We start from the raw sequence: 25,794 nt of genomic DNA, 5'->3' as shown, positions 1-25,794 counted from the left end.
AATTGAAACAACTGCAAAAAGGTAAAATAAAACCATAACATAAAAAAGAGAGAAAAAAAGGGATGGGGGGAATAAGCAAAAGGAGAGAACAATAAGAAAGTATAAAGAATAACATAAGATTAGAAAAATAAAAGATTTATTAGGAAAAATAAAAATATAAAAGAATCCACAACAATGAATCAACAAGGTAAAAGAGAAACCGAATCTAAAAGAGGAAAAAAAAAAAGTCTTGCTATGGGGGCAGAACTTAGGCAGGGGTGGAACTAAGGGAGGGATGGGGTTTAAGGTGGGGTGGGATCTAGGCGGGTGCCTTTTGAGCATAGGGCAGGGCATGGGCGGGGCCTAGGCGGGGGTGGGGGGTGGGGGGTGGGGGTGGGGTGGGGTGGGGTGACGGGCGGGGCCTAGGCGGGGGTGACGTTCTAGCGTGGGGCGGGGCCTCAGCTTAGGACCTGCGGGGAAGGGGAGAGGCAGCAAGTTGAATGGGGCAACTCTGGAGTGTGGAGTTCTGGAGTTTGGAGGTAAGGCTCTGGGTGAGTGTGTGTGGGTGGGACTTAGGCCCAGTGCCTTGGAGGGGGTCTCAGAGGGGGTCTCTGAGTGTAGAGGTGGGGCCCTGGGGGGGTGTAGGGGCGGGGCTTGGGCTCTGCGTGGCAGGAGGGAGGCTCTGAGGGCAGAGGATCAGGCCTATGAGCCCAACAGGCTCCCCAGTACCTAAGTAGACAGGGAAAGCGCTGGCCCCCTTCCCTTCCATTCCTTCACGTCTGTCCCCCACTTTCTCCCCCAGGGTCTCCCCTGTTGCTGCTGGACCCCCATCTGTGGGTGAGTCCAGCTGGGTGTAAGAACTTCTCCCCTTCCCCAGCCACCCTTCAGGGGTGCCAGTCCCAGAGGTCTAGACTTTACTTTTCCTCCCCCTTCCCTCCCTCCCACTCCCTCAGAACCCACGTGGCTGGAGGGGGCCTAGCTGGGCAGAGGATCAGGCCTGGGATCTCAGCAGGTTCCTGGGGGTCTACGTGGGCAGAGGAAACCTGGCCACGGTCCCTTTTGATCCTCTGCCCTCCCAGTGGTTCCCCAATTTCCCCCTTCGGGCATTGGATCCCTTCCCCTCCTGCAGCTGCCCCTCAGGGATGCCAGTCCTGTCCAGCCTCCACTTCTCCCCCTTCACTCCCCCCATGCCCCATGTCATACCCGGTTGCTGGGGGCTTCCTCCTGTCCCCTTAGGTGTCCATGGTCCCCCACCAGTGCCTGATAGGTGCCCTAGTTGTGAAGAGATGCAAATTCCGCCTCCTCCTAGTACGCCATCTTGACTCTGCACCCCGTCACTCCTTTTTGAAGAATTTATTAAAGCTGAATTTGAGCTCTGCATAATTTTCTGAAATTTTAATCTTTACATATATGACAAATTTGAGTCTGTGGAGGGAGAACACTATAATTTATGTTCCTTTAATATAATTATTTTAAAGCCCTTGAATATGCCTGGCCAAAAAAATAGTACGTATTTTTTTGAAACAAGTATTGGCTAGGAATTGAATAAGGAATTTCGCCTAACTTGAACCTGATATTTTATTTTTACAAAGAGAAGGAAATCCTAGAATATAGGATCAAACTTGAACCCGATATTTTATTTTTACAAAGAGAAGGAAATCCTAGAATATAGGCTCAAGCTCTCTGGTATTACTCTGACATCGGTTTATCATTACGTGGACTCTTGAAAGGTAGCATCAAAACCACAATGAGGTATCACCTCACACCTGTCAGAATGGCCATCATCAAAAAATCTATAAACAATTAATACTGGAGAGGGTATGGAGAAAAGGGGACCCTCTTGCACTGTTGGTGGGAATGTAAATTGACACAGCCACTGTGGAGAGCTGTATGGAGGTTCCTTAAAAAACTAAAAATAGAATTACCGTATGATCCAGCAATCCCACTACTGGGCATATACCCTGAGAAAACTGTAATTCAAAAGGACATGTGTACCCCAATGTTCATTGCAGCACTATTTACAATAGCCAGGACATGGAAACAACCTGAGTGTCCAACGACAGATGAATGGGTAAAGATGATGTGGTACATATATACAATGGAATATTACTCAGCCATTAAAAGGAATGAAATTGGGTGTTTTGTAGAGATGTGGTTGGACCTAGAGTCTGTCATATAGAGTGAAGTGAGCCAGAAAGAAAAAAACAAATATCGTATATTAATGCATATATATGGAATCTAGAAAAATGGTACAGATGAACCTATTTGCAGGGCAGGAATAGAGACGTAGACATAGAGAACGGACATGTGGACACAGCAGAGGAAGGGGAGGGTGGGACAAACTGGGAGATCAGGATTGATGTATATACACTACCATGCATAACATAGATAGCTAGTGTGAACATTATAAAGCACAGGAAGCTCAGCTCCGTGCTCTGTGACAACCTAGCTGGGTGGAATGGGGGGGATTGGAGGGAGGTCCAAGAGGGAGGGGATATAGGTATACATACAGCTGATTCACTTCATTGTACAGCAGAAACTAACACAACATTTAAAGCAATTATACTCCAATTAAAAAAAAAAAGAAGATAGCATCTTGTGCCTGGAAACATTGAGTTCGGGAATTTCTCTCGTGCACTGGGCTGTGTTTATATTAGGTTATGCACGGCAGTTTGCCAGTTTGTTTTGCAGATGTTTGTAATGTACAGTCTTACATCTTGTTTCTATTTCTGGAACACTTTTAAGTATGACTCATGTTTTCTTGAGGTCATCCTAAAAATACAGCTAGTTTCAAGCATTAATGTAAAATATACCACAGACACCACACAGTAGTACCTAACGCTTTCTCTCAGTAGTTTAATGTGACTTCCTGACAAATTAAACGTTTTCTTTGACAAAATACGCTCTCCTAAAATATGAATAAGTGAAAATGGGATTTTTTTTGAGAAGTGAGTTCTCTGATAACATAATGTAAACAACAAATTGAATTTGAAATTTTAATAAAAGGAGGTATCACTGGTATCACCAAAGCCCAAGAAATAGAATTAGTGTCCATAAAAGCAAGTCCACTAAATTTGATGGAGCCCTGTGAGGTTCATACTTGTAGGGAAAGTCTTGGACCTGAAGATAGAGCCTGTTAAAAAGATTTTAGAGGAGCAGTAGGACATGGTGGCTGGAGTGCAAGCTTTGGACTCAATTTAGGTCTCAATCCTGGTTTATGAACTTATTAACTGTGGACAAATGATGCCACCATAAGAACTTTGATTTTTTTATTCACAAAATGGGGACAATGAATATTTAACAAATGCTTATACTACTATTGGACACTGTTCTAAGTGCCTAATTTAATCCTCATAACCACCTTATAAGTAAGTTCATTTATCATATCCATTATACAGATGGAGAAACTGAGCACAGAGAATTTAAGTAACTGATTAAGATTACACAGTAAACAGCTATACTAAAAAAAACAGCTATACTAAACAGCTATACTAAACAGCTATACTAAAAAAAACAGCTATACTAAAACAGTTGGGATTTAAACAGTTTGGGTTGAGTCTATATCCTTATATGCGGTAGTCTGCTACCTTCTAGGGTTGTTGTGAGATCTAAATGAGAGTATGAAAAATCATTCGTATTTTTACCCAGCACATGACAGGAAGGCAATAAATTATGACTATCATACGAGTTATTAAGGGAAGACAAAAGAAGGGAAAAGAAGAGGTCTTTATGAGGGTATAGCGTAGACTACAAGGCAAGCCACAGGGTTCAGAAGCTGCTTATCCATATTAAGAAACTTATGTAGAATTGAAATGTAGAGTCAGGCATTTCCAGATGCCTCTGGCAGGCATGGAGTAGTGGCAGTACTGCCACTGGTTGAGAACCACTGTTGAGTGGTAAGAGCAAAGGAAGGGATTGCTGCGAATTGTCAGATATGCCTTAGGGCCAGTGGTTCTCAGCACGTGAGGATCATGCTGAGTGGAAGACACTCCCATGAACATACTCAAAGTTCTACACAATTCCCAGGATCCGGCTTTAAATAACTCCATCTCCATGCCTTTCTCTCCCACTTAAGAAAGTACACTGGTGTACAAACTGCTCTTTTATTATAATTTTGATTCTTCCTTCAGTTTGCTAAGAAAAAGATAAATTATTCCTAAATGTCAGCACTTTGCTAACACTGACAACTTGTGAGGCGAAGACCTTACATTTGATTAGGAAATCCTACCTTCGATTTAAAAAAAAAAATCTTGAAAAGAAATATGAGTTCCAAGGTCAAGGCATTCAAAATGGAATGGAACTCTACTGAGACTCTGTCATTATGAATAGTTACAAATAGTTATAAATAATAAAAGGTGGAGGAAGCTGAAGAGAGCAACTTGGCTTTACCTGATAGAACTTTGGAAATTTCATATTTTAAATAGTCAAGTCCAGGTAATGAAAGGTCAGGCACATTTCCAAAGGTGAATACAAAGAAGCAACATAAAACTTTAAGAATAGTGTAGAGAAGACCTGTGGCCAAAGTAAACTGAGATTTGTGAAAATGTAAAATAACCCAAAGTGTTTTCGTTTTTAATTATATATTTGATATCAAAGTAAGAAGAGGTGGTAGATCTGCAGCATAGGGAACTTTGCGTAATTTTACTGATGGAGAAATTAGAGCTTCTTAACTCTTATTTTGTTTCATCCTTAAACAGCAAGCAGATGGACTTACCTTGAAATAAGAAAGAGTAGACCATATATGACAAAGATTTAAGCCTGGAGTAAGAAAGAAAAATAGTTAAGTGGACATCTGATAGTTAAGAATGAGGTACAGGTGAATTGCCTCCTAGCGTTGTGGAGCTCCTTGAGAGATTCTCAGAGGTATAGGTCTTGGGGCAATGTTTTTTATTCTGTTTTTCATTATTGGGCAATGTTTTTTATTCTGTTTTTCATTATTGTTCCTAAGAACATTTTCCCCCAATTGTCTCTCCCCAATTCCATGGAATTTCAATGCACAGATATATTGTATATCTGTTGATGGACAGCATCCCTTTAGTGGGCAACAGACCATTGTAATAGCTAAGAATTATTCTCAAGTCCCCCTCCAAGAACCAGTTTTTGCCCCCATGGATGGTGTAGAGGCTTCGTAGAGGACGGGAGAGAAGCCAAGCACCTCCACTTGGGTGATGAGTCTCCTGATTTTCAGACATAGAAGCATTGCTTTGGGGAAATTATAAAATGGTTTAATGTGACCCCAGTGATGTGATACACCAACCAGTCTGCCCAAAACCTTGTCCTTGATCTTCCCACCATGATTAAGAAAATCAGAAATTTATCTTTATTTTTTCCAATGATTTAATGTTAACTTTTTTCAGGGAGGGTAGGGGGAACCACCCTAGCAAGATTATGCTGTTGGTGGAGGGGGCGAGGGGAAGCACAGCTTTAGTCCAAGGCAAGCGTTCTTAGATTGATCTTTGAATTCTTTCATGACCTTCCTGGATGATTAAACAAAGATTAACAAGTATGGGTTATTCAAACATACAAAAGACTTTATGTTTTTTATATACATTTACACAATACATATATATACACACATATACATAACATCAGTATTGTATGTGTTTATGTATAAAATGCAACATAATAGTAAAAGAAACACTGTACCCACACCCAATTTAAGAAGTAGAATGTTACGAATACCGTTGAAGTTATCCATGAGAATCTCTCTGATTCCATGTCCAAGTATCCTGAATTTATCACTTTTGCATTTTTGCTTTTTCAAGCACTGTTTTATCACATATGTATGTATTTGTAAAGAATTCAATTTGCTAGTTTATTGAGCTTTATCAAAATAGTGATATTAATCATTAATGTATGATTTATTTTGTGACAAATTTTTTTCTTATTTAAGAGTTAAACATATTGTTGGAAGTGGTGGTAGTTCATTCTGGTTTTTTTTGTTGTTGTTATATAATATTCCACTGCATGCTTTTTATCCATCTCCTGTCTCCAGTTTTATTTTGAGCCACACTGCTGTGAGTATTCTATACGTCTCAATGTATAAGGGCAAGAGTTTTTCTTGTATACCTAGGGAAGCACTTGCTAGGTCACTGGGTGACTTATAAGTGAGCAAACACAAATTAATTGTATTAATACAAACATTTAAAAAAATGTTTAGGGAGAAGATGAGTGGATTGATGGGTGATTTAATAGTAGAGTTAGGGACTTCCCTGGTGGTCCAGTGGTTAAGACTCCACACTCCCAATGCAGGGGCCATGGGTTTGATCCCTGGTCGGGGAACTAAGATCCCGCATGCCACGTGGCAAAAAAAAAAAAAAAAAAAAAAAAAATAGTAGACTTAGAAGGGCATTATATGGAGTAGTCTTCTATTCCCAAAAGAGTTGGCATTAGACTTCCTAACTGTGAAGTTTGAGAGATCTCACAACCCAGTGCCAACTTATTATAGCTTTAAAAATTTTTTCAAAACTGTGATAATCATTAATTGTCTGGGATGATTTGGTCATATCCCCTTTTTAGAACAAAAGAGATGGGCTTTAAAATTGTGACAAAGTAATGGTACTAACTGCTCATATCACCCTTGAAAATCACTTTCATTCCTTTGGTGACACATTATTCAAGCATTCTTATAAGGTTTTTTTTTTTGGCCACACCATGTGGCTTGTGGGATCTTACTTCCCCGACCAGGGATCAAACCTGGGTCCACAGCAGTAAAAGCCCAAGTTTTAACCACTGGACCACCAGAGAATTCCTGTTTCTTAATAAGCTTTTAAGTATGGGATTATGTGGCTCTCTGTGATGTAATAAACTTTGTTCTGTTATAACATTAGATAATAATGGTTTTATTGTAAAACAGTGTGAAAATTCACCAGATGTATGTATGAATGTATATATGTGTATATGTATATATGCATGTGTGTGCATGTGTGTATATATGTGTATGTATATATAATATATATATATATTTTAACTTAATGTACTGTCTGCATTGGTTGCTTGAAGACTTATATGTAGTATTCTGATTTGCATTTCATTTTACCTTTTTTCCACCTTAAAGTTTCAGACTCTCTGGCTCAATCAGTAATTCAACATCTAAGATGGATAATGCAGAAGGATCTTTTGGGGCAAGATGTCTTTCTAATAGGACCTCCTGGGCCTCTTCGCCGCTCTATTGCTATGCAGTACCTGGTAAGCAATGAATTCTTGTGGATTCCTAAGGGTCTTAACTATGATAAGCTATTTTGTAAATAAATTAAGAATTTATAAAAATACCAGGATTAGTCATTGCTTTAAAACTGTTGACGTTGAAGGGTGATTTGTTTATAAAGCATTTGGAATAAGTTACTTGGGAAGTAAATGTACATTTGCCTTTCATAGCTTTAGCAAATGTTGTTGTAAGTAGAAAACCCTCCACTTCCAGTAGGAAAGAGATCTATCTAAATTCAGGCAATGAGTAGCAGATAGAATCAGCAACACTGAGATTACAAAACAAAGTGTAGTTTTATACTATTCAGGAAGCCTTCTTTTATCTTCGGTCCACATTTTGAAAAGCCAAATAATTCTGACTTTTTGATGTTATGTGGTCTTTAAAGGGAGCCTAAGGATTACAGAATCTCTCTTATGTGTTAACTTGCACTCTTTTTTTTTTCTTAAATAGATGAGAAAATAAGTTCAGAGAAATTAAATAACTCACTCAAGCTTTATACGTAAATGATGGAGCTAGACTTCAGATCTCACATTGCTTCCCCTTTCTGACATGTTATCCCCTTAAATGTTCGTAGTTCTCTGAGTACGGTTGTGAAGCAAGTTGAAATATTCAAATCTCGACACAAATTTTAAAAAATTACAGGACTTGTTTTCTACTACTTTGTCAGCGTTAATAGGCATTGCTCTAATGATTCAAGGAAGAACACTATCAGATAAGTAGGTCTGTCCCAAAGATACTTTTCCGGATGAAGAGAAAAAGCTTACTTAAAGTTTCCTTTGTAACTTGATATTAAATAATTGATTTCTAAGCTATTGAAATGTACTTCGCGTACTCTTCTATTTCGGTGGTGAATTTATCTTGGTACTTTCAAAATCATGTAGGGCAGAAATGATAAAAATAGAATGGACATATCAGAAACTAACTCCCTCTAGCTCATAAATTTCATATTTTTATTTGTTCCTAGAACCAGTTTGTGAGGTACAACGTGCCATTGTAGTATTATCCTCACTTTATTAATATGCAAGGCAAAAGTATCTTGTCTAAGAATGCAGAGTCAGCCACCGAAAATCCCAGGTCTAGAACCTCTTTAGTTTTAAGATGTGCACTCACTGCCTAGCTCATTTCAAAGGCCACAATATCTCACTTTGATTTTGTTTCTCACAAGACTTTGAAGCTTGTTAGAAATGTGGAATGAGCCAGGCTAGGAGATTATAGGAGTCTTGTTGGCTCAAAAATGCAACTCAAGTTTATAAGTACAAAGCTTGTATCTTAAAAAGACAACAAGCACCAAACTTTAAATTGTGAATTAGAGCTGAGGCAGCTTTAGGATGTGGAAATACATGGAAGAAAACTTAATAGCCTAAGCTGCCTTCCAAACTCTGTAATAGCTACTGCTGTCATGAGCTATAGGATCCTATGCATAGTAAGAGCCAGAGTAGATGACATCTTTAAAGGCAGAAATTTGGGGGCAAGCCTGTTGAACCAATGAGAAATTAAATAGAAATAATTTGATAGTTACGTTTATTTCATATTTCACTCATATGAAATGAGTTTTGTAGATAGTTCAAAGAAACCTCAACAGACCTCTGCCGCCTCTCCCATCTGCTGCTTCTGGTGCTGTTTGTCAACTTGCTGGTACCGCTTCTGTGAAGCCGCAGCTGAGGAGACCTTGGTGCTTGTCTTGGCTGGTGAAGAGTCCCAGGAAACTCAAGACTGAGGATAACATCCTCATTGTGGCAGTTCAGGGTGCTACCGTGGTACAATTTAACAGTAAGAGGCGTACACCACTTTGTCAACCAGTGTGAATGACAGGGTTTTTCAGTGTGGGAGATCGTATTCAGACAATCAATTAAACAAGACAGGAAGACGAAGTCAGAAGGAGGTATCTGCTAAAAGAAAACCTGCTACTTAACTTCAAAATTGTGCTCTCGTGGGCAATTCATTCTTATTTAGAGAAACATCATTTGGTATCACCACATCTTCACCACTATGGTGTATGTTTTCTCTATTTAAAACTTTTCCCTTCTTTCCACATATACTGAAATTTATGGGTGCATGGGACCCAGCACATTTTAAAAAACTAAATGACAATAATAATGTATTTTTATCAACATCACATGGAGACAAGGTGGAGAAAAAAATCCCATTGTGTGGAAATATCCCCTTTCACCATTAATGGCATGCTCATTCAACATTTTTCTTTATACTCGTCCAGTAAATTAATTTGTTCTTCCTGTTTAGTAAAAACATATTGTATGCCTTATTGGATTGGAGCACGTCATTGCTTTTAATTCAACATTGTAAAACCAAGGATAATGTTAGAAACTTTTTGTACATAGTTGCTACATATATGGCAAAATTAATTAGGGATAGATTAATTATTCTAAAAGAAATGGATTCTGGATGGTTTCTCCTTCAAATCAAATGACTTTTTGTGTGTGAAATAATAACCCCCTTACCCCTCTCCTCCTTCTCATCTTACTTCCTTTCCTTCCTGAATAGTTATGTATGTGTCTCTCCTGACTATTGATATTTACCTTATTTTCACACTTGTTAAATACCTAGCATATTGTATCAATATATAGTTGGTAAACATTGGCTCCTGGAGTAAATTAATTTAAATCACCCTTTAAAAAGAAGATGAACACTACTTACAGCGATGACTATCGTTTGTCTGAAAATCAAGTAATAGCCAAATTATTACTCTTGATATTTGAAAAGAACTCTACAGGAGACATTAAGATTTATAAGATCTAATTTTGATTATTATTGCTTAAGTAGTAAGTAATTAAGTCATAAATTATTGTGTACAGTAAAAGTAGAGCTCTGAGGAGAGATATATGCATATTTTGGTTAATGCTGCATTTATTGCATTTTTCTTAAAGCTGAGGCTCAAAAGGTTTTAATCTAGAATTACATTTAAAATGCTCTTCTGTAGAGTGACATCGTCAGATAACTGGCTCCAAAGCATACGTTGGGAACTTGATTTTTATTTTGGGACATGCTCTGCTCTTCAGGAGTTGACCAAACGGGAGGTTGAATACATCGCCTTATCAAGAGACACCACCGAAACTGATCTCAAACAGCGTCGAGAGATCCGCGCAGGCACGGCTTTTTACATCGATCAGGCAAGTGCCTGCCACACTCCAACACGTGACTGTTTACTCCTGGTCTTTAAGAAATTGATTTTTGAAGTAGAAAAAGAGTAGCTCATGTAATAGTGAAAGATGGATGTACTGTGCTCTCTCAAGACAGATTTAATTTAGGTTTTTGGTTTTCCTGTTCTTGGAAACGCCTTCTTAGTTTAGTACTAAATAAGAAACCATAGTTGAAATTAGTGGTTCTAAAATGTTAGCTAAAGATCAATATGCTGATTTCTTAATTTTCAGTTGCTTCCTATTAATTGCCTATAGAAATTTGTTTTGTTTTAAAAAAGAATTAAGGCGATTTTAATATAGGAAATTTTCTAGCACATTTATTAATGTATTCTCAATATAAAGGTCAAGTTTGTAAAGGTTTATTAAACATACTGAAATTAGATATATACTTCCAGGAACCGCAGCTTTTTGGAGAGAGTACTTAGGTGTAGGTTACCAGGGTACTTAGGTGTAGGTGTACATTTCTTTAAATATATTGCTTAAAATATTAAATATTGTTCTTTGTTAGGAATACCTAATAGAAAAAAGGACAGAGGCTTTAAACATTTCATAGAGAAAAGATTTCAAATATTCAATAAATTCGTGACAAGATGCTTGATCTTCTTGTTAAAAAAATAAAAACTAAAACACTAGTGAGCTGCTGTTTTTCCTTCACCTATCAGATTGGTAAAGATTAAATAATTTGCTAAGGTCCATTGTTGATGAGGAAGAAGGGATGAGGAAGTAGCATTGCTGTTAACGGGAGCATAGACTGATGCAATTTTGAAAGAAAATTTGGTGATTATCTATCAAAAGAAAATAAATTAAGCATATTTGTATCCAGCAGTAATATTTCTAGCAATTTTTCTTTCCAATGTTATTCACACAAAGCGTGTACAGTTATATATACAAGGATGTTTATTGTAGCATTGTTTGATATCATATAAAACTGTAAGTGAAAATTATAATGATGTACATTTAGGAGACTAATTAAATAAATAATGGTAAATAGAATTCTCTGTCACCATTTAAAAAAATGAGATGAATCTATATGAGGTGATAGGAAAGAAGTCCAGGATATATTAACGGAAAAAAAAATGAAGTTGCAAGACAGTATATATAATATGGTCCCATTTGTGATTTAGAAAAAAAGAAGAAATGTGTAAATGTTTGTGTATACATTGAAAATTTCCAGAAGGAAACACAAGAATCAGTAAACAGAGCTGACCTCTGTGGAGGTATGACTGGGCATTTGGGGTGGGGTGAGGAAAGAACATTCATAGTTCTTTAAATTTGAAGCTTTCCCAGGAGTACACACTATTACTTATAATTAAAAGAGTGAAATTGTAAGAAGCACTGAGTGAAAGAATTTTTGGAGACCAGAATATTCACATTGTCACATAGATGACTAATTAATTACAAAAGGAAAAATGTACTTAAAGTGATTTGACAATAACTACCTTAAACAGTGGTGAGCAAACTTAGCATCATATGGTGGGAAAATCTGAGAAGTTCAGACTTCCAGCAATTAGAAAAGAAATGCTTTGTGGATGAAGCACAGAAGTGTATTTAAAGAAATCCATTTTATTCACATAATGCCAAATGTTCACTTTATTTCTAATTATAAATGGGAAAAAATGTACTTTTACAGTGCTTGCTTCTTTTCGGGACCCAATGAGGATGAAATGAAGGAGATGGGATTTGAGTTGAGATAGTGGGCAGCTGAGGAGAGAGATTAGAACATGAGACCACAGCCTGTGTAGAGGAGAGGGGATAGGAATATATTTAAGTGACGATGAAAGAACTGGTTTTGTCTGGTCGAGCATGGATTTAAAAACATATTTTTTGAGTGGATTTTATACCTAGATGATGGTTGCAATGCAAAGTAAGGAAGAGAAAGGGATTTTTGTACGTTGATTATTTTAAAGACAGCTTAAAACTTTGCCTATTCAGAAATCTCAGAAATGGAGTTATTTCAGGTAACTAAGTTTATTGATTAGCTAAAGATTTATTTCTTGAAGCATAAAATAAATCATTTAGATGAAACTCTGATATTATATTCTCCTTGCCATTCTAAAAAGCATATTTTCAGATGATACCTATTTTACCATTTATAAAATATTGGAAGTGCTATGTAAATGTATGGTAGTATTTTATACTTTCATGTTTTCTTGGTGAATCCTACTTATTGTGATAAACATCAGCTATTTAGGATGCTGTAGTGCACTGACACCTTCAGAGCCTGTGATGGAGATATAGGCGTGTTAGTCCTTTCTCTAAGTTGCTTCAGGCTATTTATGAGATTGTATCTGATTTTCACATTTTTTTCTTCTCTCTTATTTGGCAGTTAATATTCCTTACTGTTTGCTCATAATCGGATCCTATCAGTTCCTTGTTTAAATCCATGCAATCCCATCACACCCAGAATAAAATCCAGACCCTTTAACAAGGCCACCACACTCTACAGGACCCAACCTTGTCAACCTCATCTCCTTTCTTCTTTCCCTTGCTTTCTAGACTCCAGCTACAGTGACCTTCTTGTCCTTTTAAAAATAGACCAAGTGCTTTCCAGCCTCAGAGGCTTTGTACCTGATATTTCCTCTGCTTGGAATGACCTTCTCCCAGATCTGTACATTCCTGCCTCCTCATCATTCAGCTTATAAATTCTCATAACATTCTATAATCACCGATCACGCCCATGCCCTTTCCACATGAACCCTGCTGTCATATACATAATGTAATCTTCAGAGCACCTATCACTCTCTGAATTTACCTAATTATTTGTTTTCATGTTGATTGTCTGTCTTCCCCACTAAAATGTAACTATTTTGCTTATCTCTGGCACCTAAAAACTGTTTGGAATGTAACTGACACTTACATTTTATGACAGGTTTCTCCTTTGGTTAATCAACCTTGTTGAAATTTTAAGTAAATTAAGAATAAATAGGCTCTGGATGGGACCAGGGGGCTTTCCAATGGAAAATACATCTGTCCTTTTGACATCTATTTTGAGTCATCAGAATGAATAATTACCATCTGAATTCTAAATATTTGAAGTTACCAATTGATTACCAGCTACTCATGTTTGTTAGAGTGAAAGATCTTTATTTTATTTAGAAATTTCTTTTATTTAATATTCTTAACTGTTGACTTTGATGTCTGGGATCAAGGGAAAGGCAGTATCCATATAACCATCAGGTGAGGTTTCCTAATGTAGGTGGGTCAACCTAGATGAGAAATACCTGTGGCCATCTAGTGGGTGCTAAGGAGAAAAAGTTTGGGGTTTTCAGTGTGGTTGACATTGTATGCACATATGACTGATGTCCAAGTAATTTCTACTTGACATTTCAGCTGGAAACCTTGACAAAACTCCCAAATCCGAGTTGGGGGTCATGGCCATAGACTGCTTTTTTTCATGCAGGATTTTGGATAATTGATGATGAAATGAGAGGTTGAGCTCAATTACTACTCTTGAAGATCAGAATTAGGTTAATAATTCTGTAGTAGGGAATTTATATTTTCTTTCAAAATAATGTTTATTTCTTCTGATTAATAAAGTCATAAATGCTAATTTTATAGATAAATATGTGTGTGTATACACATATAGTATTTATTAATTAATAAATATTTATTGAAATGACTGCTGTGTGTCTAGGTACAGTGAACAGAAGAAACAAATTCCTCCCATCATAGAGCTTATGTTTTAGTGGGGGAAACAAAATAAACATAGTAAAGAAGGATAGTATAATAGAGCAAGTGATAAAGAGCATAGGGAAGAATATAAAAATTATTTATCTTCCCCTTCAAGACCAACAGTGTGAATATTTTCTGTATTTCTTTCTATGATGCCTGTATTCATATCTATTTAATCAAGTATAGTAATCTTTACCAAAATGGTATACCATGCATATAAAGTTTTACAGTCTGCTTTTTTTAAAACATGATATTTTTTTAGGAGCATTTTCCTGTGATATTAGATATTCCTCAAAAATATGACTTTTAGTGTCTGTACAGTATTTCATCAAATAGATGTGACATTATATATTTAATATTCCCATTTTATCTACCTTCCCATGTTGTTGGCCATTCAGGTTCCTTCTAAGTTTTCACTGTTATAAATAACTCTTTGGTGAATATCTCTGTACTTAGATCTTGTTATTACCTTGGATGATTTTTTTAGACTTGAATGCTGGAAATATAATGAAAGGGTCTAGACATATTCAAGAGTTTCGATATACATATATCGCCAAATTGCTTTCCAGAAAGGGTGTTCCAACTCGTACTCTCATCAGTGTGCACTGAGTGATTGCCTCATGGATTCTTGTCAACATTGAGCATTTCCATATATGTACTTTGCCAAACCGATAGACTTTAATTTGCTTTAAAAAGTACTAACCAGGTTGAATCATTATTATGTTTATTGACTATTACTTCTGTAAGATGTCAATGAACTGAGTGGATATAGAAAAGGAGAGAGATACTGATGAAATAAATAAGTTACCATCTGTCAAGAAAATGTTGACATATACCCCATGTTTGTCTATGTAAATATTTACTGTAACTTACCCACTTGTTAATGTGAAGGTAACTTAAATATTTTTTATGCAATTGTTTTGCTAAATAGATTATAGGAACTTTTTGAAAAGAAAAATAGGTTAAAGAACAGAAATATGAAAATGTATATGACATATTATGACACTTATGGAGAAATAAGGAGATTAAGATTTTTTGCTACCATATTAACTTTCATTTGTCTTTGAAGGTAAAATAACCGAAGAAAAGTCTAAATTGTTGATGATATTCTAACCCTTTAAAAATCTATTACTCTAATTTTTTTCCTTACCTTACTTGTTGACATTTTTATCATTAATTCTGTTTATTGTCCTGTGAGCCAAAGAGTCCTGTGTCCAAAGAGCCAGAGAGGAAGACTTTTAAGTCATTATACATTGCTTGCATTTCTCAAATATAAGCTGTTACAAATTAGCTAAGCTACAAATAAATTGTGATTAAGTTTTTATGTCTGGCTGACAGGAGACATTCTATATAGCATTAATTTGGGGAGTAGAAAGCCAGGATGGGGAACTTCAAATGATTTTTTTCAACTTTTCTAAACCAGTAACTCTTTTCACACTAGAATCTTGTTAATTTGTTTGACATAATAATGTCAAGTTCCTTAATATACAATATACATATTTAATATTACATATAAAATGCACTTTAAACAATTACATAATATTTTAATGTATTCTCTGTTTTGGATAATTTTTTTTTTTTTTGCGGTACGCGGGCCTCTCACTGTTGTGGCCTCTCCCGTTGTGGAGCACAGGCTCCGGACGCGCAGGCTCAGCGGCCATGGCTCACGGGCCCAGCCGCTCCGCGGCATGTGGGATCTTCCCGGACCGGGTCACGAACCCGTGTCCCCTGCATCGGCAGGCGGACTCGCAACCACTGCACCACCAGGGAAGCCCTCGGATAATTCTTGATTCTCTTTTATTGGTAGAAAAATAAGGATTAACTTTTTTTTAATATGCTGCTTAAATGTTACAAGTCACTAAAAGTGACTCTTAATATATTGAATAACAGTGCTATTGATCAGAAGATGAGATTTTTATCTTGTATAAGTGCCGTTTACTTATTTTAGCAAATAGGGAAAAACATTGACTTGTTTTTTGAGAATGATTGATTTCTAGTACCTGCACCAAATCCCTTGCAACCGTATTGTTATAATATGTCCCAGTTGTCACTAGGACAGTTGGAAAAGGTCTCTCTATGTTTACTCTGGCCTCTGTATTAGTCAGAACTCAGGCCGTGGCTCCTTACCATGTTGCCATCTTGCTCAGGCCAACTCTTATCTACTCATATGTTAAATGTTTGACAGACTTATATAATTCATTTAAAAAGAATCAAGGGAGATAAAAAATAACTTTCATTGAGGGGACCTCTGTTGAGCTAGGTGCTTTATATGACTGCATTTAATCCTCAAAACATCCTTAGGATGGAGGTGACTTCCACATCTTATAGGTGAAATAAGAGTCTTTAGGGGGCTATGGTCATACAACTGATAAATAGCAGTGGTAAGATTTGAACCAGGATCTGTCCAGTTCCAAAGTGTAGCTTCTTTCTGTCATATGCTACTTCCTTGAAAGAGCAGTGATGATGATGATGATGATGATGATGATAATGACAACTACTACAAGGATAATAGTATTTGTAATAATAACAGGCAAGTGGTTTTCTTTTTAAGGTTTACTGTGTGCCAGAGGTTATCTTATTTAATCTTTACCATAATCTATGAGATAAGCACCATTACTAGAAAGAAATGGAGGCTTAGAGAGGAAAGTGACTTATCTAAGTCACCCATAGCAGGTGATAGAGCAACCAAAAATCAATCTGATCCTATTCTGATATTTCAAAATAAAGAACTTGAAATATATTTTTTTTTCATTTTTCTTTGGCTTCTTCAATGCTGTTACACTGTAACCATTTTGAGTATTTGAAGTTCTTTGGAATCTATTTTCATTAGATCATGACTGTATTAATAATAATTTATATTTTAATAGGTTTTACAGCTTTAAATATTTTTCTAGTACTGCGTTGATTCATGAATAGTGGCATTGTACAGTACCCCTTGAGGATATTCTCATTTAGTAAACGAGGACACAGACCTCCAGATGAATTGTTTGCCTAAGGTCTTTTATCAAGTCAGAAGCAAATCTAGAACAGGGCTTAGACAGTTTATGATTTTAGGTCATGCAGCTGCTTTTATCTTGAACTACTTTGTATCCATGTGTTAGGTGGTTAAAGCTGCTATATGGGGTGCTTTGTCCAGAAGGATCTTTCTGCATTTTTTCTGATTTCTATTTGAGAAATTAGGTCTCTGGAAGTTCTATAGCTTGAAGGGCAGGAAATGAGCCTTATGGTTGATCTAATTTCTACATTAAGGAATGATCACCAGTATTCATTCCACATAAAATATATATGCACTGCTCCCTTCTTTCTTTTTAAATTTCACAAGAAAGGTTACACCACATTATTTTATTTAAAAATCTGTATAGAAAAGTTTTGAAATATGTAGGCTACATCTCTCATGCTGACAGTTAAACTTGTCAGTTCTGTTTTCATATCAAGTGTGGGCATAGATAAGTATTCTTCATAAAAAAATTCTTTCTAAACTTACATAACAGCGTCTTTTAACTGAATGGTTACATTTTCATTCCATAAACACTAAAAGCCTGCTGTGAGCCAGTTTTGCACCAATATGACATAATAAAACAGGGTTCTCACTCCTTGAAGACCTAAGAATCCTGCTGGGAAGATTAAACAGGTATATGAGAGAACTAGGAAAACTTCAGTGTAGTGTTTCCACACTTTAAGTGCTGAGCAGACAGAGGGCAAAGGGGGCATTAATGCAAGGAGGTTAAGATGCTTGGGCCTCTGTTGGGCCCAAAACTTGTAACCATTTTTTCTCTCCAGCATCTCCTGTTAAGTCTGAGATTTATAGTCTGGTGCAATATGTTGCTGATATATTAAAGTACTTAATGGATTTGCTATTCAGTTTTTAATATCCTTCTTTACAAATATGATCAGACTGCGTTAATAAAGTTTGACAGTACTGATTAAAGTATTTTAATCATTTTATAGACTATTTTAAGAAAGAATCAGGAAGCAAAGAGATCCTAAAATAGTAACGTTTTCTCCTTTTAGCCAATAATTTTGCTTACATTTAAAATTTTTAATTTGCATATGCTCTGGGTATATAACTACATAACCAAAGGGCAAGTTGGGAGGAAAGTTAAAAATCTTGGGTGATCTTTTGCACGTCGATTTTCTTTCATTTTTTTCTAAAAAATTATAGCACTCTTATAAGTTTATAATCCTCTTTTCATATTCTTATCTTTGAATCCAATTGCACTATAAAGCATCCATCCTCACTGCCAATTAAATGTTGTAAAAAATAAATAAATAATTTAACATTGAATTAATAAGAAAAAAGTTTGGATTTTTTGAAATTAAATTTTTTTTTTTATTGAAGTAGAGTTGATTTACAGTGCTGTGCCAATCTCTGCTGTACAGCAAAGTGACTCAGTTATACAGATACAGACATTCTTTTTTTATACTCTTTTCCATTATAGTTTATCACAGGATATTGAGTATAGTTCCCTGGACTATACAGTAGAACTTTTTTATTTATGGGAGGATTTATTTATTTTTTTTAATTTTTAAAAATTATTTATTTATTTATTTAATTTTTGGCTGCATTGGGTCTTTGTTGCTGCATGTGGCCTTTCTCTAGTTGTGGCGAGCTGGGGCTACTCTTTGTTGCAGTGCACAGGCTTCTCATTGCGGTGGCTTCTCTTGTTGCAGACCATGGACTCTAGGCATGTGGACTTCAGTAGTTGCAGCACGTGGGCCCTAGAGTGCGCAGGCTTCAGTAGTTGTGGCTCACAGGCTCTAGAGGGCAGGCTCAGTAGTTGTAGTGCACGGGCTTAGTTGCTCCACAGCTTGTGGAATGTTCCTGGGTCAGGGATCGAACCGGTGTCCCCTGCATTGGCAGGTGGATTCTTAACCACTGTGCCACCAGGGAAGTCCCAGTGGGAGGATTTTTTAAATTATTCTTAATAAAGTTGCGGTAAACCACGTAATCATGTATCTTGCTGCTGAAATAGATGTTATAGATGGCATGATTCAGTCCCTCTTTTCCAGCAGGTAAAATTTCATCACCTTAAGGACGACTGAGGACTAGACATATTGAGATATGGTGCCTGTTCCAATTAGCTCTTTTAATAAAGAAGCAGGAAGTAATGAAGGCTCCCATTGGAACGGTGGCAGTGAGAATGAAGAGAGTTCATGGATGCATGAGATATTTAGAGGTTACACTTACATTGTTTGAGGAATCAGAAGTAATGAATACCGGATGGCAGGAGAATCAGTGAAACTTTAATTGAAATAGACATTAGGAGGAGGGCCTGGTTTAGGGAAGAAGTCATGAGCTCGATTTGATTAAGCATGTTGAGTTTGAACAGTCCTTATGGAGGTATTTTTAAAAGGTATTTGGAAATGTGAGCCTGGAGCTCAGGAGAAAGGCTAGGGTCACACAGTCTATTCCTCAAGAATAATGAAATAAAGAAAATGGAAAAGTCTTATCTATTGTTGTTGTTATACTTAACATAGCAGATAACAGAGCGCCTGCCATGTAATTAATACTCAATGAATGAATAAGAATTTGTGGGTGTAGGTTTGATCTTTGCCAGTGGAATAACCAATGAGAAAAGGGGGGGGAAGGTTAAGAATAAAATCTTGGGAAATACTTGCCTTTTAGAGGACAGGAGGCAGAGAGAGGGCTGGGGAAAGCCAAGGGGAAACCAACCCGGTAAATGTTCATAGAAGATAAAGCACAAGAGAGGATCAACGGAAGAGGATTGAAGGACAGGAGAACACAAAGATCAAGAAAAAGCTTGATTTTTGGCAGTTTTATTTTTGGTACTTTCAAGTGAGCAATTTCAGTAAAATAAGGGCGATGGATGCTTATTAGAGGCAGTTAGTATGTGGACTATTTTCAAGAGGCTTGAAAATAAAGGAGAGGAAAATGGGAGCATATTAAGAGGTATCAGAAGACTGTAGATTTTCTTAAAGTAGAGACATGTATGTAGAAGAAAAGGAATCTGAAAATGCAAATAAGATATGGTATAGTTGATGGAAGATTTTGGAGGAGGTGAGAGGGAATGCCGTAAGCTCAGAGTACAGAGAGCTAGTCTTGGAAGGGTAGGAGTGATACTTTGTCAAAGACAAAGTTCCTCCTCATCATCATTTGAATATGCTCAAGTCTTTGCATCATTAAAAAAAATGACTGCTGCTACACTGTCCCCAGCTCCATCTCCCTTTCTATCAACAGGTCCCTTTCTTCTTCTCTTCATGGCCAGTTATTTTGTAGAATGTTGCTCGGTATGGGTTTGTCTGGTGTTTCCTCATGATTTGGTTAAGATCATGCTTTTTTTTTTTTTAGCAATAATGTGAAATTGATATATTTCATTGCTGTATGTTAACTGATCACTTGGTTAAGATGGTATCTACCAGGTTCCTTCACTGCCGTGTTATTTTTTCCCTTTGTTGCTTATAAATATCTTGTTGGGGGAGATTTTCTTGAGTCTTTGCAAATATCCTGTTTCTCGTCATACTCTTTTTTTTTTTTTTTACCTGATACGCAGGCCTCTCACTGTTGTGGCCTCTCCCGTTGCGGAGCACAGGCTCCGGACGCGCAGGCTTAGCGGCCATGGCTCATGGGCCCAGCTGCTCCGTGGCATGTGGGATCTTCCCGGAACGGGGCACGAACCCGTGTCCCCTGCATCAGCAGGCGGACTCTCAACCACTGTGCCACCAGGGAAGCCCTTTCATCATACTCTTACCCACTAATTTTACCATCCATTGATGATTGTTGCTTCCAACAGTTATTACTATGGTGTGTGCCAAATCGTGACTTTCTATTTCTATCCGTCATTCAGAGTAGAGGTTCTTAACTTGAGGTCTCTACTGTAGACATATACCTGTGTGCATTTTACTCTGGAGAAGAGGTGCAGCATTTATCAGGTTTTCAAGAGGTCTTTTTCTATCCATCACTCCTTTTCAACTATATGATCACAGCACCTAACTCCATTAAGGTAGATGAAAGGAATCCTTTGTGTATTTGACTTCTGCTTCTGATCTCTCTCTGTAGCTTATTCCAGATTCCTCTGGAAAGGTGCAATGCATGATTGACCAAGGTCTCCTGGAGTAAATAAAAGCAGATGCAGTGTCTGTTGTTGTCCTATGTTGTCAAGATTTTGTCTTTCCTGGCCCACAGTTGGGAAACCACTAAATTTTGATATACATATCTCTAGTTTCATCTCAGAGAACATGTATTTTCATCTCTATGAAATGTTTAAAAATTAAATACAGGGCTTCTCTGGTGGCGCAGTGGTTGAGAGTCTGCCTGCAGATGCAGGGGACACGGGTTTGTGCCCTGGTCCGGGAAGATCCCACATGCCGCGGAGCGGCTAGGCCCATGAGCCATGGCCGCTGAGCCTGCGTGTCTGGAGCCTGTGCTCCGCAACGGGAGAGGCCACAACAGTGAGAGGCCCGCATACCACCAAAAAAAAAAAAAAAAAGTTAAATACAATATTTAGTCTGTTCTATAACTAAGATTGATAAAAATTTTAGTTTTTTAAATATAATATTGCCACAAGTTGTGACAACTTAGTTTTTTTCTTTTTTTTTTTAAATTGAGATATAGCTGAGTTTCTTTTTATTATGAGCTGTGTTTTCTTGGAGTAAATAGATTCTTATGAAAGAAAGCTTAATTGAGACCTTATTTGAAACATGAATTTTTATAAGAAGTAGTTTATGTTTTATTTTTAATGTTCTGGAAGCCATTTCTATAAATTTGTCCTTTTCTCAACTAGCAAAAATGAGATTCTTATTTTTTTTGTTCTTTAGGAGATACTAAGTCACTTCTATCCATGCACTTAAAAAAAATAAAGCTGCTACCACAAGATAGTCAGTTTTGTAGGTTTATTCATGAATTGATCTTATTTTTAAAATAGGATGATCATCTTGAGTCCAATTGTGGTTTTCATAAAAGTTTATTTTTTTATGATAGTACATAGACACTTGAAATGAATTCTGCAATATAGTGCAAAATTCAACAGCTTATTAAAAGGAGGCTTGATTAAGCAATGCCTGTGTTTTTTGCACAGTTGGAAAGTCAATGCTTTGCTATTTGAGAAATTTCTTTGTATATTTAGTCTCTAAAAAAAAATAGAGATCGTCTTTTTCCTCCCTTCAGATATTCAGATTGTTTGGGGGCGAATTACTATAGGGAAAATTAAATTTTAAGCAAAGGGGTCAGTATAAAACAGATTTTTCTAGTAAAGCAGTATGGTATATATAAGCATGGGGGAAATCTCAACCAGTTCACTGTTATAAAAATACCACGTGTGTGGCAACTAATATCAGGAAAAGTATTGGAATGATAAATGCCATACTGTGGTAGACATATATGTTAAGTTAAGGAGCTTGGACTTAGAAGGGAGGAGATCTGAGACTTAAGGAGGGCCTGAATTAGAGGAGTGGTAGAAGGAATGAGTTCCAGAAATATTAAAGAAGTCCAATCAGCAGGACATGGTGATAAATTGAATGTAGGAGATGAGATAGGAATCGAGGACCTGGCATGGGTGTATGGTGCTCCCACCTTAAACAGAAAGATAAGAGAAAGAGGAGGTTTTGGGGGAAATCTGATGTGTTCAGTGTTGTACAAGAGAGCCTGAGGTGCTTCTAGAGTCTGGTTGGAGACATCCATGTGACAGGACTATGTGGTGGGGCTCGCGGGGAGCCGGAGGCTGAGAGTCGTTAGCATAACAGTGGTGGTTGCAACTATGTGATTAAGTATGATTACTCAGGCCAGACCTTACAGAATAAGAAGAGTTTGGGGTTAAAGATGTAGTTCTGGCACCACCTACATGGAATGGGCAAGCAGAAAAGAAAGGTTTTTTTTAAGAGAATACAGTGCCATAAAGACCAAAAAAGGAGACTTTTAAGGAGAGAGTGATAACATAAGTTTAACAGCTTTAATCCTAGTCATGTTGTTAAGTACACAGGAGAAACGTCATTGAGGTTTTCTTTTTTTTTTTTTTTTTTAATATTTATCTATTTGGCTGCACCAGCTCTTAGTTGCAGCACATGGGATCTTCATTGCCACATGCAGGATCTTTTAGTTGCAGCATGTGGGATCTTTAATTGTGGTATGTGGGATCTTTAGTTGCGGCATGCGGGGTCTAGTTCCCTGACCAGGGATCGAACCCCGGGGCCCCTGCATTGGGAGCGTGGAGACTTAGCCACAGGACTACCAGGGAAGTCGCGAGATTTCCTTTTTTGTTTTAAAAGCAGATTTTCAAGCATTTTGACCAAAAGGTAGATTTTTCTATTTTGTTCAGCATCTATCAGTTAAAGAAAGATTTTTTTCACATCTTTAGTACTTTTTAAAAAATTATATTTTTCCTGCTTCTTACCATTTGGGGCCTACTTTATTTCCTATTTTTCTCTATTTCTAATTTTCTTAAACTTGGAAGACTTATAGGACTATGGTTATGATCAGCCTGCCGTAGGCCAATGTAAAACCTGACTCTTTTCTGTTTTGGTAAGTTGTTAATGTTGTCAGCATCGAACATGACACTAAATCTGAATCCATTTTGATGGTGACTCATTTAAAACATCACAGTCTTTTTTTCCTTTTTTTAAAATTTTTATTGGAGTATAGTTGCTTTACAATGCTGTGTTAGTTTCTACTGTACAGCAAAGTGAATCAACTATATGTATACATATATCACCATATCCCCTCCCTCTCGTGTCTCCCTCCCACCCTTCCTATCGCACCCCTCCAGGTGGTCACAAAGCACCGAGCTGATCTCCCTGTGCTATGCGGCTGCTTCCCACTAGCTATCTATTTTACGTTTGGTAGTGTATATATGTCAGTGCCACTCTTTCACTTTGTCCTAGCTTACCCTTATCCCTCCCTTTGTCCTCAAGTCCATTCTCTACGTCTGTGTCTTTATTGCTTTCCAGCCCATAGGTTCTTCATAACCATTTTTTTTTTTAGATTCCGTGTATATGTGTTAACATACGGTATTTGTTTTTCTCTTTCTGACTTATTTCGCTCTGTATGACAGACTATAGGTCCATCCACCTCATCACTACAAATAACTCAATTTCGTTTCTTTTTATGGCTGAGTAATATTCCATTGTATATATGTGCGACATCTTCTTTATCCATTCGTCTGTCGATGGACACTTAGGTTGCTTCCATGTCCTGGCTATGGTAAATGGAACTGCAGTGAACATTGTGGTACATGACTCTTTTTGAATTATGGTTTTCTCAGGGTATATGCCCAGTAGTGGGATTGCTAGGTCATATGATAGTTCTATTTTTAGTTTTTTAAGGAACCTCCATACTGTTTTCCATACTGGATATATCAATTTACATTCCCACAAACAGGGCAAGAGGGTTCCTATTCCTCCACACCGTCTGCAGCATTTATTGTTGATGATGGCCATTCTGACTGTTGTGAGGTGATACCTCATTGTAGTTTTGATTTGCATTTCTCTAATGATTAGTGATGTTGAGCATTCTTTCATGTGTTTGTTGGCAGTCTGTATTATCTTTTTTGGAGAAATGTCTATTAAGATCTTATGCCCATTTTTGGATTGGGTTGTTTGTTTTATTGATATTAAGCTGTGTTAGCTGCTTGTAAATTTTGGAGACTAATCCTTTGTCAGTTGCTTCATTTGCAAATATTTTCTCCCATTCTGAGGGTTGTCTTTTCGTCTTGGTTATGGTTTCCTTTGTTATGCAAAACGTTTTAAGTTTCATTAGGTCCCATTTGTTTATTTTTGTTTTTATTTCCATTTCCCTAGGAGGTGGGTCAAAAAGGATCTTGCTGTGATTTATGTCTTAGAGTGTTCTGCCTGTGTTTTCCACTAAGAGTTTGACAGTGTCTGGCCTTACATTTAGGTCTTTAATCCATTTTGAGTTTCTTTTTGTGTATGGTGTTAGAGAGTGTTCTAATTCCATTCTTTTACATGTAGCTGTCCAGTTTTCCCAGCAGTACTTAGTGAATAAGCTGTCTTTTCTCCATTGTATAGTCTTGCCTCCATTATCAAAGATAAGGTGACCGTATGTGTGTGGGTTCATCTCTGGGCTTTCTATCCTGTTCCATTGATCTATATTTCTGTTTTTGTGCCAGTGCCATACTGTCTTGATTACTGTAGCTTTGTAGTATAGTCTGAAGTCCAGGAGTCTGATTGCTCCAGTCTGTTTTTCTTTCTCAAGATTGCTTTGGCTATTCGGGGTCTTTTGTGTTTCCATACAAAGTGTGCAATTTTTTGTTCTAGTTCTGTGAAAAATGCCATTGGTAGTTTGATAGGGATTGCACTGAATCTGTAGATTGCTTTGGGTAGTGTAGTCATTTTCACAGTGTTGATTCTTCCAATCCAAGAACATGGTATATCTCTCCATCTATTTGTGTCATCTTTAATTACTTTCATCAGTGTCTTATAGTTTTCTGCATACAAGTCTTTTGTCTCCTTAGGTAGGTTTATTCCTAGGTATTTTATTCTTTTTATTGCAGTGGTAAATGGGAGTGTTTTCTTGATTTCACTTTCAGATTTTTCATCATTAGTGTGTAGTAATGCAAGGAATTTCTGTGCATTAATTTTGTATCCTGCTACTTTACCAAATTCATTGATTAGCTGTAGTAGTTTTCTGGTAGAATCTTTAGGAATCTCTTTGTATAATACCATGTCATCTGAAAACAGTGACAGCTTTACTTCTTCTTTTCCCATTTGGATTCCTTTTATTTCTTTTTCTTCTCTGATTGCTATGGCTAAAACATCCAAAACTATGTTGAAAAATAGTGGTGAGAGTGGGCAACCTTGTCTTGTTCC

At 37.1% G+C, this 25,794-nt stretch overlaps 1 protein-coding gene across 1 annotated transcript in view; it reads left to right on the top strand.

The window, feature by feature from the left end:
- VWA8 (von Willebrand factor A domain containing 8) overlaps positions 1–25,794 on the top strand; it is a gene marked incomplete at its 5' end in the record, with an annotated part of 367,871 nt that overhangs the window by 35,483 nt on the left and 306,594 nt on the right. The window contains 2 exons of the mRNA XM_082676017.1: positions 7,037–7,167; positions 10,204–10,314. Coding sequence (XP_082532143.1) covers positions 7,037–7,167; positions 10,204–10,314 — 242 coding nt within the window. The remainder of the gene's footprint in view (positions 1–7,036; positions 7,168–10,203; positions 10,315–25,794) is intronic.

This window comes from Grampus griseus (genome assembly GCF_964374135.1).
Source record: "Grampus griseus genome assembly, chromosome: 18".
NCBI classification, from domain to species: Eukaryota; Metazoa; Chordata; class Mammalia; order Artiodactyla; family Delphinidae; genus Grampus; species Grampus griseus.
The sequence above is the reverse complement of the archived record's forward strand: the minus strand, read 5'-3'. Positions and strand labels throughout refer to the sequence as shown.